The 17,536-nt window shown below is 42.9% G+C and overlaps 2 protein-coding genes across 3 annotated transcripts in view; both read left to right on the top strand.

Annotated features, from left to right (window-relative positions):
* The window catches only part of osbpl3b (oxysterol binding protein-like 3b), a 28,729-nt gene extending 18,952 nt beyond the window's left edge, over positions 1–9,777 (top strand). Inside the window, exons 8-23 of one of the 2 annotated variants that reach the window (XM_086218636.1) lie at positions 729–832; positions 990–1,082; positions 1,162–1,321; positions 2,080–2,210; positions 2,622–2,723; positions 3,736–3,873; positions 4,366–4,459; positions 4,536–4,780; positions 5,660–5,797; positions 5,878–5,941; positions 6,028–6,106; positions 6,181–6,325; positions 7,288–7,432; positions 7,519–7,645; positions 8,808–8,930; positions 9,016–9,777. In XM_086218636.1, coding sequence (XP_086074762.1) covers positions 729–832; positions 990–1,082; positions 1,162–1,321; positions 2,080–2,210; positions 2,622–2,723; positions 3,736–3,873; positions 4,366–4,459; positions 4,536–4,780; positions 5,660–5,797; positions 5,878–5,941; positions 6,028–6,106; positions 6,181–6,325; positions 7,288–7,432; positions 7,519–7,645; positions 8,808–8,930; positions 9,016–9,112 — 1,985 coding nt within the window. In that variant the 3' untranslated portion in view covers positions 9,113–9,777. The remainder of the gene's footprint in view (positions 1–728; positions 833–989; positions 1,083–1,161; positions 1,322–2,079; positions 2,211–2,621; positions 2,724–3,735; positions 3,874–4,365; positions 4,460–4,535; positions 4,781–5,659; positions 5,798–5,877; positions 5,942–6,027; positions 6,107–6,180; positions 6,326–7,287; positions 7,433–7,518; positions 7,646–8,807; positions 8,931–9,015) is intronic. The other variant, XM_086218637.1, reaches the window with a different exon arrangement.
* A 2,402-nt stretch (positions 9,778–12,179) lies between these two features.
* Positions 12,180–17,317, top strand: gsdmeb (gasdermin Eb). Its single transcript, XM_086217249.1, has 10 exons — positions 12,180–12,300; positions 12,556–12,762; positions 12,858–13,050; positions 13,955–14,129; positions 14,333–14,453; positions 14,522–14,641; positions 15,431–15,558; positions 15,638–15,821; positions 16,151–16,224; positions 16,343–17,317. Exons 2-10 carry the CDS (start codon positions 12,558–12,560, stop codon positions 16,556–16,558), a joined length of 1,416 nt encoding a protein of 471 aa, XP_086073375.1. The 5' UTR covers positions 12,180–12,300; positions 12,556–12,557; the 3' UTR covers positions 16,559–17,317.
* Positions 17,318–17,536: the final 219 nt, after the last annotated feature.

Genomic DNA, 17,536 nt, shown 5'->3' with positions numbered 1-17,536 from the left:
GAAGGAAGTGACATTGGTGCAATCATAACTACTGCTGATTGCTCATAAATTCTTGGTCTCACTTTTCAGTCATTAGGATTCTGATTGTGTGCTGTCAGTATTTTTTAAGTTTTTTTTATTTTGTACGCATGTTAGAAAAGCAGGTGTGTCAGAAGAGGAAGATGTTCTCATTGGGAAAAATAGGACCGTGTCCATTCAGGAGCCTTTCACACCGATATTGTTTGGTCCAGACAAGGCGGAGTTAGCATTAGCGCTACTGGAAAATAAAGCAAATGGACCCCGATCAGGCAGTTTCAGTCATAAACATGATGATGGCAAAGTAGAACCACAGAAGAACCTCACGTTTACAGTTCCTCTCTGTCCCAGCTGGTGGAAATCAGTAGTTTCATTTCAAGTTTTTGCTGTTTTTTTTCTGACCTACAATTGTCATAGTTTGGGCCCAGGAAGGAGAGTGGTCATATGAGTTTAATATAGATCCACTGATTGCCTTTCCTTCTGTATTTTTGTTTTTGACAGTTGAAATAAGTGATTGCCCGAAGCCGATTGGTCTGCTTATTTAAGACGAGGTTATTTAGCAGACAGAACTCTCTAACTTTCTCTCCCTTGAGTTTGTGGAGTTGGAGGTATTTGTTTAGCCGGTACTGGGGTTGATACGACCTTGCCCCTCCTCTGCTTATGTCCAACCCCATTTCATCATCCTTTTGTGTCTTCCCCTCGTCTCTGGGCAGACTTGTCCGTCTGCGAGGCCTACCTGCTGGAGCTCAACCTTCTCCTACAGAGTATGGAAGTTCTCCATCGCACTTACTCTGCTCCATCTATCCAAGCCCTTCAGGTCAGTAGATTTGTGACTCAGTATAATTTAGAAACAAGACGTTTTTTTTAACGATAGAATAGAAAGAAGAGATTTAATTTATTCTGCCAGTCTTGACATGTTTCTTAAATTTGAAAAACTATTCTGGTGTATCAATGTACTCTTTTCTGTTCATTAGGCGTCTACATTTGACAGCCCTAAAAAGGAAAAGCGACTTCCAAGGAAGTGGCGCAATAAGAACTACAATAAAGATGTCAAAGCAACTCTGCAGGTAGTCAGCGAAATGCAGTTATTTTTCATCTTTGTAAACACAGGTTCCTCTGAATTCTTCTTCTCCCGTTCTACCTCAGGTTCCCAGCTGCATCTCTGCCGGTTCTATCCGCCTTCATGCCTCCAACCCGAACCTCTCTACCGCCGCACTCAACAATGACAAAGTTGACCCTGAGACCCTGGATTCTCCCTTCGATGTGGCGAAGCTGCAGGAGGATTTCTGCCGTGTTGCTACCAACTGTGAGTAAAACTCCATTTCAATGTGTCTTTTTTACTTTAAATGTTTTTAGAGAGAGAATCCTCCTGTCTAGCCTTAGTGATCTTTACCTGATCTCTCTGCCTGCTGTTTAGAAGATAGAATATAATCATGATTAAACACTGATTCACGATTATTCTAATTATTCCACCAGTCTGCATTTCACCTCCTGTTACTCTGGTAAAAGTTTTTATTTTCCTCTGAGAATCCGAGAGAGCCGCCTCTGGTTAATATGAGTCACTCATTGAAAGGAGTACTGATTCTTAGCACATTGGGACTGATTATGAAGTTTAAGTATTTTGGGCATAGTTGTTGTGAAATGGGTTGCCCCAGGGTAGAGCCAGACAACCTGCTGACATTTAAATTGCCACATTTATACAAATTCAGAGTAATGATGCTAAAGCAGTGTGACGGGCCTCATCTCACACTGACATACATTGATGTTGCTGTTCACTAATGTCGCTTCCCCAGCACTTATAATGAAACGGCAGCAAATGACTGTGATCGAGCAAAAATTGTAGCTAGTTTCTTGATAGGAGATCATGAAAATTGAACACATACTTCATTTTTAGAAGACCTGAGATGCGGAAGACTCTCAGAGCGACAAGAGCAACGGTGTCTTTATTGTTCTGAAATGGTTTCCAGTTTGCAATCACAATTCTCTCTCTCTCTCTCTCTCTCTCTCTCTCTCTCTCTCTCTCTCTCTCTCTCTCTCTCTCTCTCTCTCGCTGGCTCACTGCAGTATACGCCACTATGAAGTCAGCCCTGAGCTCTCTGACATTGGAGAGAGAGAGATTAAAACAATGTCTGGATCAGGAAACATGTCCCCCTACCTCACCACAGGTTGTTGGCTTGAAGAACGCTCTGGTGACGGTATGTGTTGACTACATTAACACACATTCACCGACTATCATACCTTCCCACACCACTTTTCCTGTGTGACACACTGTTGAGCCTTTTTGAGGGATTACTAACTTCCTGCCCACCTGAAAAATAATGTTTCCTGCTGCCTCCCACCTGGAGGCTTTTTCTGTGCTTCTAACCTTCACATTCACCGTTACTACGCCGACACATTTCTTTGACTGTAATCCACTGCTGCCTATCGACGCTTTCTTGTACAGACTGATTGATAGACTGTGGGCTCTTGCGGCTTGTGGAATGTTTGCTGCTGTATTCAGAGATCATGCAGCTGAGGAACGAAATCAGAGCAGCAAGAAGTCAATTATCAGTCACGGTCATTAGTGGATGTTTGTTTAAATCATGTTTACGCTGGTATTTTTTCAGGCTTTAGCCCAGAACTCTGAGCTGAGAGAGCGTCTGAGCAAGATTCATGCTGAGTCCCACATCGTAGAGCCCACATTAATCAATCTCACTACCCCTATGCAGGTGGGTGCGGGAATGCAGCGACTATACCTCTCACCCCCCCACCCCACCCCCATAATGAGGATGATGGTGATGTTGATGATGATGATGATTACCACCTCTTTCTTTATTTTTATCACACACTGTTGCCACCGAATGAATGAGCTGTCCTTTCAGTCCCGTTCACATGATGTTCTCCTCTCGCCCCCTCGTTCAGCTCCTGCTCGCTTCGTTTCAGAATGATGATGATGGCGGCGGTAATAAAAAAATAAAATAAAAACAAGCATCATTTTCCAGCATTGTCCTCTGCAATTGTGCTGTAATTATACTTCTTTGCCATGACAGCGTCATCACTCAGTGTGTGAGTGTGTGTGTGTGTGTGTGTGTGTGTGTGTGTGTGTGTGTGTGTGTTTGGGGGGGGGGGGGTTGTTTGGAAGGCCTCTAACTACCTGCCACATTATCACCTCCCTGAAGGAACCTCTTATGTTCACTTAATCAGATTTGCTGACCACATCTGTGAGTTGATCAAGTTAATCACGTCCAGGGAAATTTGTTGAATACACACTGCGGTTCTAACTTGGCTCTGCTGAGATTATCTCACAGCAGATTAATCAGCTTCAACAAAGCCCTGCTCTTTTGCACTTGTGGAAAATGCCTCATACCCGTAATTGCTTGTGTACTTTTTTTCAGAAATGCAATTAACAAAAAAAAAAAAAGATGCTTTCCAAACTTCTCACTGGCTTTTTAATTAGACAGTAATAAACTCTACATTTGATTAACATGTTGCAGTCTGTTGTGAAACCTGGGTACCTGGGTTGATACTTTCTTTCTATGTGCACATTTTAATTCAGAACTAGTTGTACATTAGAGGAAAAGCTTGTCTGCAAATGATTTAATCTCAGGGCTCTGTGTCTAAAATCTAATTTTAAATTAATAACTACTAAACTGCATTTGATTAATTTGCAAATTATTGTGTGTGGCCATTGTGGACACTCTGATTGTATCATGATGTGAAGTGTCTCATTGTGTCTCTCAGAAACAGACGTCGGTGGATGAGTCCCGTCCTCTGGTGCATCAAATGTCCAATGAGAGCAGAGCTTCAATCGCAGAGTCCTTGTCTGAGTTCTTTGATGCACAAGAAGTTCTTTTATCTAATAGTTCCTCTGAAAACGAGGCAAGTGCTAAACCAGATGATGTCACGTATCTGATGTTTATGATGCTGTAACTTGTGCTTGATAGAACAGAAAAGAAAATATAACTGATTCTGTTGCTGCAAGCCCTTTAAACCTAATCAAACCATTCAATGTTAATCTACCGCGGATGAAACTCAACATTACAGCTGGGGGCAGTGTGAAATCCCTAAAGTTGTTATGGGGTTTCTGCCCCTCTGTTACTACATCCTCCTCTTCCTTCATGCTGTATGCCTGATCAGATAGCAGCTGGAGCGGAAGCAGTGTGAATGTGAAAGATAATTACTTTCATCTAAAAATACAGCCAGATGAAGTGTAAATTTGTCACCAGGTCCTCAGGGACATTCATCTCCAAAGCATTAGATCTTCTGCTGATGTGACAGGATGTTGAAAGAGATCTGCCCGCTATCCTGCTACAGGTAGAATTAAATTTTTATCTGTGATCTATTAATGAAGTTTGAATGGTTTTCTTTTAGGTATCCGAGGATGACTCATACATCAGCGACATTAGCGACAACATTTCTATGGACAACTTTAGCAATGAGACAGAAAGTGAGAGGCCAAACTCAGGTAAACGCCAGGAAACAGTTTACTGACATATTTACCAGCTGTTGCTTGAAATATATCTCATATAATCTACTCTCAGGCTCTGTGGAAGAGGGAGTTGTCCTTCATCAGCGTCGATCCTGTCTGTCCTCACCCAGCCCAAGCAACAGCACCGTCAGCCTGTGGAACATCCTCAGGAACAACATAGGCAAAGACCTGTCCAAGGTGGCCATGCCGGTGCAGTTAAATGAGCCTCTCAACACGCTGCAGAGACTGTGTGAGGAGCTGGAGTACAGCGAGCTGCTGGACAGGGCTGCCAACACACAGGACCCGTTCCAGCGTATGGTGAGAGGACAAGTTCACAGCTGTCCATGATCCTGAGAGTGTGTGGGTGAGACTCTCCGGGTCCATCTCCGTAGGCCTGCCCTTGTCACACCTCTACAGATGTTTTGCTATTTGCTAAGTCATGTGCCATAGCTGTGACAGAGTTGTTTTTTTCAGCTAGAAATTAGAAATAAAGAGAACAAACTCCTCTCTTTCTCAATTTTTAGTCAGTTCAGTCTGAGAAGGACACTAAACTGATTTTGGGGCTATAAAGAATTCCCGAATGAAGCCCATTTGTACGGGCACACACTGGCAGCGCTGTAGTGTTACTCACTGCAAGAGCCAAAAAAAAATGATGTGTTTGCATATTTCAGTGGAAAAATGTCACCACTCTCCAGATTCCCCTTTTACTTTGACTGACTTTAGAGCGATGCAGTTTGTCGGCTGAAGTTTGAGGGAAGGAGGCGTAGAGATACAGCCTGTCAAGTCACCTGGATTTAAATGACTATAAAGGTGCAGCATACAATATTACAATAAATGTGAAAGTAGTTGGCTCTGGCCTGTCATTATACCCTGGAAGCTCAGTAATTATTAATGTCTATTTGGCTCAATGTGAGTACTGAAGATGTATTTAGGCAGAAAGTGACTCGGTTCATTTTAGTCGAATGGGAGGGCAATAAGAACTAATGAGAATGAAAATGGGATTTGACACTAACATGAACCAATAATGTCTGATACTCAGAATGTCTGCCAGATAGTTCAAAGATAAGAGAAAGTAATCTCAAGGATTTCTTGTGGATGTTCTTGAGATTGTCACGATCTATGACCTCCTATTTCTCCACCGTAATTATGGTGACGTGAAACTTTTTGTCTTGGAAAAACTGGTTTCTCTCTGTGTAGGTGTACATTGCTACATTTGTAGTATCAGGTTATGCATCCAGCTACTACAGAACTGGAGGAAAACCTTTCAACCCCATCCTGGGAGAGACATATGAGTGTGAGCGGCCAGATAAAGGCTTTCGATTTGTTGCAGAGCAGGTATGAATAAATCCCAGTTCACGTGCTATGAGTGAGTCACTATTCCCACTATAATCTGTCATTGCTGTTTATATTTTCAGGTCAGTCATCACCCGCCAATCTCAGCTTGCCATGCAGAGTCTAAAAACTTCATTTTCTGGCAAGGTAGCGTACCTGGAATAAAAAAATACGCCGTATGCATCCTCTCTGATTCTAACATCTTCCATCGCTTTCCTGGATTGATTCTGTAGACGTGAGATGTAAGAACAAGTTCTGGGGGAAGTCGATGGAGATTGTTCCTGTCGGCACCACACACGTAATTCTGCCAGGGTGAGCCTCTTTAGCTTCAAAGCTAATGTCCACAGGTGTCACATGAAACCGAATGTTTTAATATTTCTCTGCAGGTTTGGAGATCACTACGAGTGGAACAAGGTTACGTCATGCATCCACAACATCCTCAGTGGTCAACGCTGGATAGAGCACTACGGGGAGATCACCATCAGAAACACAAGCAGTGACGTCTGCCTGTGCAAGATCACTTTTGTAAAGGTGAGACGACCAGTACCAAATATTCAAAATAAACAAGTCATTTGTCTTTAAAAGTGAACATTATCTCAACTGGAATGGGACTTTTCACCTGATGCTGCATAAAGCACCTCATCATGAGTTTCAGCTCATGGGTTAGTTAAGATCACTGTTACAGTTCGCTCTCATAGGGAGCTTCTTTTTTCTTTTTCTTTTTCTTTTTTTCACAAAATGTTCTTCAAATACATTGCACACCACGTGTTTGGCACCCAGGCATGCACACCTCATCACCGAAGGAGCCAGCAACCCTCAGATTACTCGACAACCTCTCCACCTGATCCAATTAAAACCATGTTGATTTCTCCGTCAACACACACTGCCGACACATGCGCGTGCGCACACACACACACACACACACACACACACACACGCACAGAAAACCTCCTGTATGCAGCTCAAGTAGCCCACTCTCAGTTGCATTTCTGAAAAGCCCATTAATACAACAACCACTCAACACGCACGCAAGCACGCGCGCACACTCACTCACACACACACACACACACACACACACACACAGAGCTTTCATCCAGTTACAGGAATACGGTGGACCGCATATTCATCTTGTAAAATACTGCAGAAACAGAAAGTGTATTACTCTACTTAAGTCCTTCATTACTCTGTAACCTTTGCACACAGATGGAACCCTCCTGTCAGTAAGAAAACCCTTGATGTTCTCAGGGTTTGATGTAGGGGAGCCTTTACTCTGAGGAGAAGGTTAATTGCTTTACCTGTGCCCATTTTAAAGACCTGAAGCTGTGCAGGAGAGCAAGTCAAAACATGTCAGAACTCATTATGCACCATCCATTAAATGCAGCAGCCAAGATGGAGGCTGATGATGGTTAATGCAACAGCAACATCTGCTGACTGCAAGGTGACATCATCGCATGTCATTTTAAACACGCTCACAAAGTGGGTCTTCCTCACAGGCCAAATACTGGAACTCAAGTGTGAACGAGGTGGAGGGAACGATCACGGATCAGAAAGGAAAAGTCGTCCACAGACTCTTTGGAAAGTGGCATGAGGCAGTTTTCTGCGGAGACCCGCCGTCAGCCACTTGCATCTGGAGAGCAAGTAGGATGACCTGCACTGAAGGAGCATTCTAACGCTCATATGTCAGACAATCTGATGCAGCGGATCTTTTTCATTGTGTGATGTAGATGCGATGCCGCTAAACCATGAGCAGTACTACGGTTTCACCAAGTTTGCTATTGAGCTGAATGAGCTGGACCCGTCCCTGAAACTGCTGCTACCCCCCATCGACACCAGACTACGAATGGACCAAAGGTAAAAGATAAACGTAGTGTTGTTTGAAGTCATTTGGAATACAAAATTCATATAAAAGTCATTTCTAAATAAGGGTGGAAGCATGAGAGAAGCATAGAAAACTATTGCATGTTTCAAACACAGCCCTTCCCAGTGAACACTTTTCAAAATCTGACATCAGGTACTTCAATCATGTGCTCTCGACACCACAACTCCCTCTAGTTGATCAAAATAGCTTAAAAGTAGACACATCATGTTAAAAATAGCAGGTTGAAAGGCTTGACAGCAGGAAGGTGCCACCGAGTAAGAACACAGCTTTAAGCTATTTTTATCTCTCTGTCATTAAGTTTTCTAAATTAAGAAAACACAAAAATACCACGGGTAAAATAAGCATTGAACACGTCACCGTTTTTGTCAGTAAATATATTTTCTGAAGGTGCTATTGTCGTGAAATTTTCACCAGATGTTGTTAACAACCCATGCAACCCACACATGCAAAGAAATCAAACCCTAGACGTCCATAAATCAAGTTATGTGTAATAAAATGGAATGACAGAGGGAAAAAGCATTGAACACGTTTACTTAAATTTACTGAATACTTCGTAAGGTTTGATTTTTTTGTGCAGGACAAAGATGAGTGCTGTTTGAAGAAAGACAGAAAGAAGTCATACCAGTAATGCTAATACCTAATACTTTATTTGCAATTCAACCTACATGTGGTCTTCTTCACGTGACTAAGCAGGTGTAACAGATAGGAGGGGTCATATACAGATAAAAGGTCAATGACATCACTGTTAATCAACCAGTTGGCCTCAATCACATCATAAAATAACATCAGTATCAAACAATTTGGGTCCAGCACCATTTTGAACCAATTACAATGAAAAATAAAACATTTTAAACAAAAAACAAGCAACATTTCATGTTTCGTAATAAGAATATGCAAACAAGGTGTGTCAACAAATAAGAAAAAGAAGAGGGAGAGACCTTAAAGAACAGAGGTCAGTATTTTCAAAATGAAGTAGACAAGAAGCAGAGGGAAAACACAACAGAACTTCAGGGAGCTAGATGAGTAATGAGATGAGGTAATATCACTTAGATAACAGTTAAAATCCACAAAGTGAAGATTGAATGTAGACATTTCTGTGTTTGCATAATGAATACGTCGGGGCTTCTCTGGCAGGCTGCTGGAGGAAGGGAACTTGGAGGCTGCCGAGGAGCAGAAACAGAGGATAGAAGAGCTGCAGCGAGAGAGACGACGAATCCTCCAGGAGAACGGCATGACACATCAACCTAAATTTTTCAGGTAGTTTTATATAAATCATTTTTTTGGGAGTTAAGTATGTCGCTACACGCAGCTTGACTGTCTTATGTTTCCGCTGCCTCGGCAGGAAGTCGAAGGATGACAACTGGGCGAGCAACAACACATACTGGGAGTTGAGGAAGGAGCCTGGCTTTGCCGCCATAGATTTCCCGATGCTGTGGTGACCTGAGGTGCAGCTTAGACGGCTGCTCTCCCTCTACTGTGACCTGCTGATGCCTGTATTCCCGTCTCAACGTTCACATTCACGGCTGCTCTTCTTCATTGTACTTCATCAAAGTTGTTGCCTTAATCGTAAGTGCTTATCTAAGTTGTGTAGACATGTTTATGCAAGAATATCATGAATGTTTTGACCCATCGTTTCACCTCTTCTGCTCTACTGAGAAAGGATAACTGGTGTATACTGGTTTTACTAGTATTGACTAACTGGTCACTTCAGCAGTTGTCTTATCATGGACAGTCTCTACCTCTGAGATGAACTAGCCTTCAGATGCCAGTGATCACGAGTACACATCCTATATTTATTCTGCACATGCCTGATGCCTTATCATTGGTTCTACTCATAGTATTGATTTTATTTTTGTTGCATTTCGATGTTTTAAAAAAGGTATGTTTTATTTTTTTAAAATGATCCTCACTGAACATGATTTTTGTCCAACACTGCTTTTTTGCTATGACCGTGGGAATGATTGTGCAACTACAGTATGAGCAGCAGTAGCAACTCTTCAATTCAGATCATTTTTTCACTCTGTCTGATGCACCTTTGTCTACCTGGATCGTGGGAGTGTAGAGTTGAAACGCTCCGTGAGCTGAAATAAAAACTCTGAGGCTTCCTGCTTGTGCGGTTATTTCTCACCATATGGTCTAAACACGAAATATTCTGTCATTTTCATCCTAGATGCTGACTTATCAGTGTGTTTTTGTTTGTGTGTGTGTGTGGGTGTGTGTGTGTGCGCGCGCGTGTGTGTGCGCGCGTGTGTGTGACAGCGAGAGAGAACAAAATGATCAGTTTCAGATTTTACATGTCAGCGGTGGTGGTTGCTCCGTGCCATCAGAAGTACCGTAGCTCATGTCAATCCAAAAGAAAAAGAAAAGAATTGTTTTTTGGAGCATCTGGTAAAATCTAAGTGATGTTTTGCTCCTGTAACTGTGGAGGCGTTTCAAGATGTGGGACTCGGATGGTTTTGAAAACCACAAATACAGAATGTTGAATAGTCTTTACGCTATCATTATCCGAATTCTCATATTGTAATATTCTAACATAGTAGGCGGTGGCATCTCTCCATAACTCTGATAACAGACTCTGCCAAAAGTAAACAATCTGCTGGAAAGCCGTCACATTTAAAGATTAATTTCTCAGAGAGCACTATTAGTAGTAGCAGTAGTGTGGTGAGTGATTCTGTCACATGCAAATCTGTTAGTGAGTTAATGGCATTACATGTCTTGAAATATTTTTCTTGAAAAATTGATGAAAATGTCAAAACACGCCTTGTGTCACAATGATAAAGAAGATTCTAACAATAATCCTTGTCCCATTCTTCACCGTGCCACTGGGGCTCATGTTTGCATAATCCTGCTGACAGACTGACAGCAGCAAAGCCACACCATAAATCTGTCGCTGTCCGGCTCACATGTACAAAATTTATTCCAGCTGTGTCACGCATGAGTATATTTTACTGTCTTGTGTCATAAATGGAGACACACACAGAATGGATAGTTTTATTCTTGTAGTTTTGCTGACTTCTTATCAGTAGAACTGTATGTTTTAGTGAACTGCCTGGTAATTTACCCAAAGTCCAAAGATAATGGAGCTAATATATAAGGAGTGCAATGATGGCAGGCTAATATTGGTGACTCTGAATGTCAAGTTCATTCAGCATATCCACAGAGAAATGAACCAAATTTGAATTAAAGGATTCTCACTACCAATCAATGGGGGAAATGCGCTGTAACATTCACACAAACCTAACATGTAGTCAAACTTTTACGTTCCGAACCAACGCCCACTGGTGGTTCCATTTCTGTGCTGAGGCTCATCGCAGGGACTCATCAGATGTCAGCTCTCTCCAAAGGCTTTCGCTGTCATGCGCGCTGCGGCGCCCAGGACTATTTGCCGGCCAATCAAAACAGGCCATCTTTTCTTTGCAGCCTTTCCCATGTAGTACTGGGTGCTGCTCTGTGACACCCCAGATCCTCACTCCTACGATTCTCATGCCATGTAACACATCTTCCTTTATAACCCTGTGAATAACACCAACGAGAAGCAGCAAAACATCAATAGTGGAGGTAGTTCATGAAGTTTTCTACTTTGTTTCGTCAGGTCATAGAACTTTAAACCAGAAAGATTGGGGCTGTTGTCAGTCCTCCTTGGCCTTCACCCGTGTGGCTCTACCATCACTGGGCTCATTCATGAAATGTTCTGATGCACAAATTTGTTCTTCCATTCACCACATGACTTAAACCTTCAGTTTAGTCTTACAGACGGGAAGCAAAGCCTGATGGCCATTGTACCCCCCCCCCCCCCACACACTCCTGACATCTACTGTGAGCCTCTTGTAACTTTCAACCACCCAAGTTATCAGAGATTAAACATTTCTTAGAATCGTTAAGAAGAAAAATTTAGTAGGCAGCAGGGTGGTGCAGTGGTCAGCACTGTCACCTCACAGCAAGAACGTTCTGGGTTCGAGCCCCGGCTCAGGTACAGGATCTTTCTGTGTGAGTCTCCATGTTCTCCCCGTGCCTGCGTGGGTTCTCTCTGGTACTCCAGCTTCCTCCCACAGTCCAAAGACATCAAAAGGGGAGAAAATGGATGGATGGAAACACTGAGTAGAAGAAAATTTCATGTTTTCTTGGATAAATTATTTTAATTTAAACATTTTTAGGAGGGGCAGGGGGGGCTTCCCCTTTTACTCTCAACATATACCAGCGGTTTGTTTGGTCTATTGCATGGAGTGTAAACATACATTCATTTTGTTTTACTATTTGGACCTGCATTGATCCAAGATAACAAACTTCTAATCAAAGAAGGTGTGTATGGGAGAGAATCATCAATATGACGAGTTTACTGGTCTTTTCACGTAATTCAGTTTTAAATGAAGGCATGCGTCAGGTCAATATTACAGCAATACAAAAACTGGCAACATGTCACTGTAAAACACAGGGGAAGTGTCTGTAACAGCTGGAGGATTCAACTGCGCTGGGGACATGGACACGCCCACAGCTGGATCTGGGCGGGGCCTCTGTCTATTGTTGATTTCGTCAGTCGAGGAGGGGTCGCTCCGGTGTGTTTTGAAGAGCGACCGCCAAAGAAAGTTACCGAGCTGCTTCTTTACTGAAACTACAACTTCAAGAACCGGTAACGTAATGCATCCTCAGCATTTAATCAGCATTCATCGCTATAACCGTGTGACAAGAAGTTAATTTTAGATAGATGCTACTAGCATGCAGCTACTCTGTTAGCATGTAGATCTTGACGATAAATCAGTTCTTGAAACTGCTACACAAGTGCAGCAAGAGTTAAAGAATATATGAGATGAGCTTTAGAGCTAAGTTGTCTGGAGTCGAGCCAGAGGAGCGCGATCTTTGACTTGACATGGGTTCGATCCTGCAGAGATGTTCGCCACGGCTACCAGGAACTTCGTGGAGGAGGTGGATCGCGGAGGGTCGTTGGTCCCAGTGTCCAGCCTCAACGACACCATCGCTCTCCTGTCAGTGGTGGTGAAACGAAGACCTCAGTGGTTCTGGCAGAAGCCCAAACATCTGCCCACTGATTTCACTCTGAACGACCTCCTGACAGGAGACCCACCCATAACACCAGGTCACGTCACGTCGACCTGGATACACATGTACGCTGATTATTGGGTTTTAAAATAACTACAGTGTTGCAACTTAGACTTAATTCTGTATCCACAGTTTCTGTAGAGACAGACTTCATCAAATACAATGGCATATACGGTGACAACATTCAAGGCTCCATGGAGGCAAGCTTGATCCATTCCAATCTGAACGTGGAGGGTAAAGACTCCTCCAAGCTCCAGTCGTCCTTCGGTAGTCTGAGGAAACAGGAGGTGGATGTGAAGAAGCTGCTGCAGGAGTCCAAAAACAGGTCAGTTCTCCAGCGGTCCTGTCTCAGAGAGAATACTAATAGTGTCCATAATCATTTTTAAAACATAAACGTCATTCTTATTTCATTTTCAGTCTGTTAAAGGTTATCAATCCACAGAGGTGTTCTTTGTCCAGCCATAAATGTGAATACAAATCATAACACTCAGTTGAATATAAACATTCACAAGAAAGTTTTGGGATGTTTGCATGTTAATTTAAAAGTTTACCAGAGACCCTCAGGCCTCCACCCTTCGCTAAGTGCAAACCTGCCCCCGCCAGCACCAGGCATGTGTGGAAGTATAGCACATTTATACAGCAACTAGACTTTAATCAGGACCCAATCGAAACCATCCTGTTCGTTAACAGACTTGATTAGGATTCATTGTTTAATGCATTTGATTTATGCAGCACTTTTCTAAGCTCAATTACAACACGCTTTAAAATTATGACAACAAAACACGTAGTAATAATAATCCTTGCACTTATATCACTTATGCCGGACGGGGGCGGAGGTCAGGGACGGTAGGCAGATCACCTGATTAAAATACAACGTTTGAGGGTTAATTAATTCACTTAGATATATTTAACAATTAAATATTAAGCAAGAAGTTGAGAATGAAAGGAATCTAAGTAGAATTTATCCATAAGGAATAACGGAGTAGATCCCAAACTCAGCAGGTTCTCCTTTGCTTCCACCTCCACTAAGATTCACAAAAATAATCCTGGTAGTTTTGGTTTAATTTTGCTGATGAATTTACTAATTGCAATATAAATGGGACGTCCCCGGTAGAGATCATGAGTCACAGGAACGTCTATTAAACACCTGTCGTGTACTTTGCAGAATCTTCATCTGACTGACTGGAATCAAGTTTACATGTTTGTTGTTTAAAATTGAAATGTTCCAGGGTCCTGGACATGTCGCACTCTCTGATCCAGCAGACCAAGGAGAAGAACAGGAAGGTGTTTGGGATCGTGAAGGAGCGTATCGTGACGAGTCAGCCGTGCTCCGTCATCGAGGAGGTGCAGCAGGGTGGACAGTGGGAGGGAGTCTTGAGTATGTGTGGGCCCAAGAACCCAAAGGTACCACCATTTTTTTAATTGAAGTGAAAGAACTGCATTCTCAGAATATTTTAAATATAAAATGATGTAATTTATGTTTGCTATTTCTAAGTCAGTTTGTGGTACCCTTCTTTTCCCACAAATAGATTCACTTCCTCTCTTGCTCTTATAAGAAGAGAAATTTAACAACGGTCACATGCGCAGTGCTGTCCCTCTGTCTTCAGATTTCGCTGAAAGAGAACGGGAGCCTGAGCAAAGACAGTAATGTTACCATGGAGATTCCCACTCACACCACCCTTGCCTACGCCCTCATCGAGCTGGAGGTCAAGCATGATGGACACTACAGTGAGAATCATTCTTAAGATTAACAGGAGAAACTCTTCCTGGGTGTCCGAACTTGTTTTTCTCCCCAGACCTGTGCCTGATGTCAGACACCACCGGGGGGTTTGAAGTTGACGGACCTGCTGAGAAAAGACTGTTCGGTGTCTCTGGAGGTCCAGCGCATGCTTCTGAAAACAGCTGCCTGACAAAAGGTAAATTATTGTTTCTGCAGTTGTAAAACATGTAACTGCACTGCTGTCTTTACAGCCGATGACATCTGCAGAAAACGTGTCCAAGTCATTAAAGGCCGCTGGAGATTGGAGATGACATCTTATCAGAATAGTCTGATAACCGTTTGTAAACATGCCCTTTGACCTGAATTGAAAGGTCTCGCTACCCAAAAATCACTGCAGTCCCTTCACATTATTCAGCTGCAGTTTGGCGACTGTGTACAAATTCTACTCATCTAACGACAGTTGACATGAGCTTTCTTTTTACTCCATTGTTTTTCGTTCTTTTGTTGTATCCTGTTTGGAGTACAGCAACCAAAGATCTCAGTGTACTCAACGGATATTTGTCTTTTCTTTCAACATTTCTCTCGGTTTTGTTCCCTGAAGTGGGAAAGACCAAAAAAGAAAATGTCATGATGTGCTCCATTTCCTTTTGTAAGCTTGGCCTGTAATAATTCAGTTCCAATCCATTAAGTTCCATCAACATCTCAACCCTTGTCCATATTTGCTTTAATCAGGAAAAATAGAAACAACAACGAGAAGTGGGAAGCCGCACTTTCATGTGCCTCCATATTTGTCTTTACCCGCGATGACATCCACCTACTATCTTTTGGGTTTCTTTATTTATTGGATTTTAATCCTGTTATGTAATTATTCCTGGCAGTGAGGATATATGATGTCTAATAACAGCTATAATTTTAAACCTACTGTTGGCATATTTTTGTCTCTGAGGCTGAGTGATGATGCGTCTTTTTCTCTCTACATCTGTAGAACTGGACCAACTCAAAGCTCATTTCCAGCTGCTTTCATCACTTCCTGCTTCCACAAAGTCCTCTCTGCTGCAGCCAGTCACTAAAGTTATGGAGGACCAAACGGCGCTGAGTGCACTTCAGAATGTGGTGAGTGAGAGCAGACATCGGCGCTCTGTTAGCATTATTAGATAAGCTTAAAAAGTCTGAGCCTCTTCCTCTGTCTCAGCTGGACCAGATGTGCCTGGGTAACAGTCCTGCCCTGGGGGACGTCACCATGGCAGACGCCCAAAAAGAAAACATCCAGACCATCCTGGATCTCTTGGAGGAGTCTGGTGAACGGGGGTCGGCTCAGACAGAGCAGTCCACCTCAGTCCTCCGCTCCCTTCACCTTATTACCAGTGCCTTGGATGGTGAGGCAGAATCGGTTACTTCCCCACCAAAATGACAGAATGATTCGTTCAGGCTGGATCTCGTGATAAATGATGAATGTCAAGGGTTTCTTAAGTAAGACAGAGAGTTGCCCCGTATGCTTGGTCCTGCTGTTTCATAGTTGTCAGCTTCAAGTTGAACAATTCCAATCATTTTGGTCCTCGTGATTCATTATCACCCAGAAAGCATTTGTCATTACAATCATCACTTCTCTTCATTTCAAGTCTGTAGAGACGTTGATGCATTATAAGGGCAGTAGAACCTTGTTTGCTGAATATTCTTAACCTCCATCCTTCTGCTTCACTTTCAGAAATGCCCAGCGATTGTCTGGCTGCGTTCAGAATGTGCTGCAGCCCTGCTGAGTTAGACATCCTGCTGCTACTGGTTAGCCAAATATCTCTCCCCCCTTTTTTTTCTTCTTCTTTTTTAACCCTAACAACATAACAGGTCATGATGTGTTACAGTGCTGTGCTCTCTCTCTCCCTCTCTCTCTCCCTCCCAGGTACAGTGTGTCTCAGGTAGCAGGGAGCTGCCCGCGTGCAACCTGCAGGCCTTTACAGATGATGTGTATGTAAAGGCTGAACATCTGTTTGCGTCCTCTAATGTGTCCCTGAAGAGAGACGGAGACACAGTGAGGACCGAAATCAACCGCCAGCCGGGGAACCTTCCTCTCATCACGTGCATCGCTGTCACTGGCCTTGCCTCACTGGCCCAATGAGTCTGAACTGAAGACGCCTTTATATCACCAGATACTTGAATGACTTTTTACTCTATTTCTTGTGCTGACCTTTAAAACACTCTTTGCATTTTGATGTTGAGTTATAGTGTCAACGTGTGTGTTTAGGGTTTGTCAAATCGATTGGGTGGTTTGACAAAAAAAAGCATTTTAATGTCACTTTAGGGTTATAAACAATGAACTAATTGAACTTGAAACGATTTCATGTTAATGGTTTATTGCAACCCTGTAGCCTGCTGCCTCCCGTATTAATATACATACTCCATTTTCCTGTTAGTCTAAAAACCAAAAGGAATGAAGTGGGCTCATGGACAAACCCCCCTAAGAAGAACCATAAGCCAGCGTTCTAAGCTGTTTATCTGCTGATGGATGTTGTATAGCCATCCAGTCGCTACCCAATACTTCTGAAATAAGCTCACATCTTATTATACGGAGCTCACTATCACTCACCATCAGCAGTCAAAGTGCTTTTACAGTCGCCCTTCAGCTCACCGCCTCGCCACAATGAATCTGGAAAATCTTGAGTGAACCGTGAAACTGTTGCACTATCATCCAAAATATTTCTCTTTTCACTTTTTATGCTCCTCCTCACGGTGAGGCAGTTGAGAAAATTGTTTTCTGAAATGTCTCAGGTTGTATTTATCAAGTGTTTCATACATTTGCTTGTCAGGCAGGACCCTAATGACAAAAGAGTTCTGCTACTTTTTACCCTCGGTCTTTTTGGAAAATAAAACTCTCCACAGATATAAGCGGTTCTTGTCTTTTGTCTCTCCAGTTGGTGAGGCATCCTCTCGTACAGAGCCCCGTCGCTGCCACAGAGAATAAATCGTTATGCAGCTGCAATGATGACACATTGATGAATTCCTGTCGGGAGTTACTGGGCCAGCACGGACAGATGCATGCAAGAGTCTCCGGGGGTGGGGGGAGGTTCATGCACTGGAAACCACTTCTGTCACGGCT

Source organism: Aulostomus chinensis, chromosome 11 (assembly GCF_037954235.1).
Source record: "Aulostomus chinensis isolate RoL2024-O1b breed Wild chromosome 11, RoL_Achi_v1.0, whole genome shotgun sequence".
NCBI classification, from domain to species: domain Eukaryota; kingdom Metazoa; phylum Chordata; class Actinopteri; order Syngnathiformes; family Aulostomidae; genus Aulostomus; species Aulostomus chinensis.
Note: the sequence above shows the minus strand (reverse complement) of the source record. Positions and strands in the feature narration are given on the sequence as shown.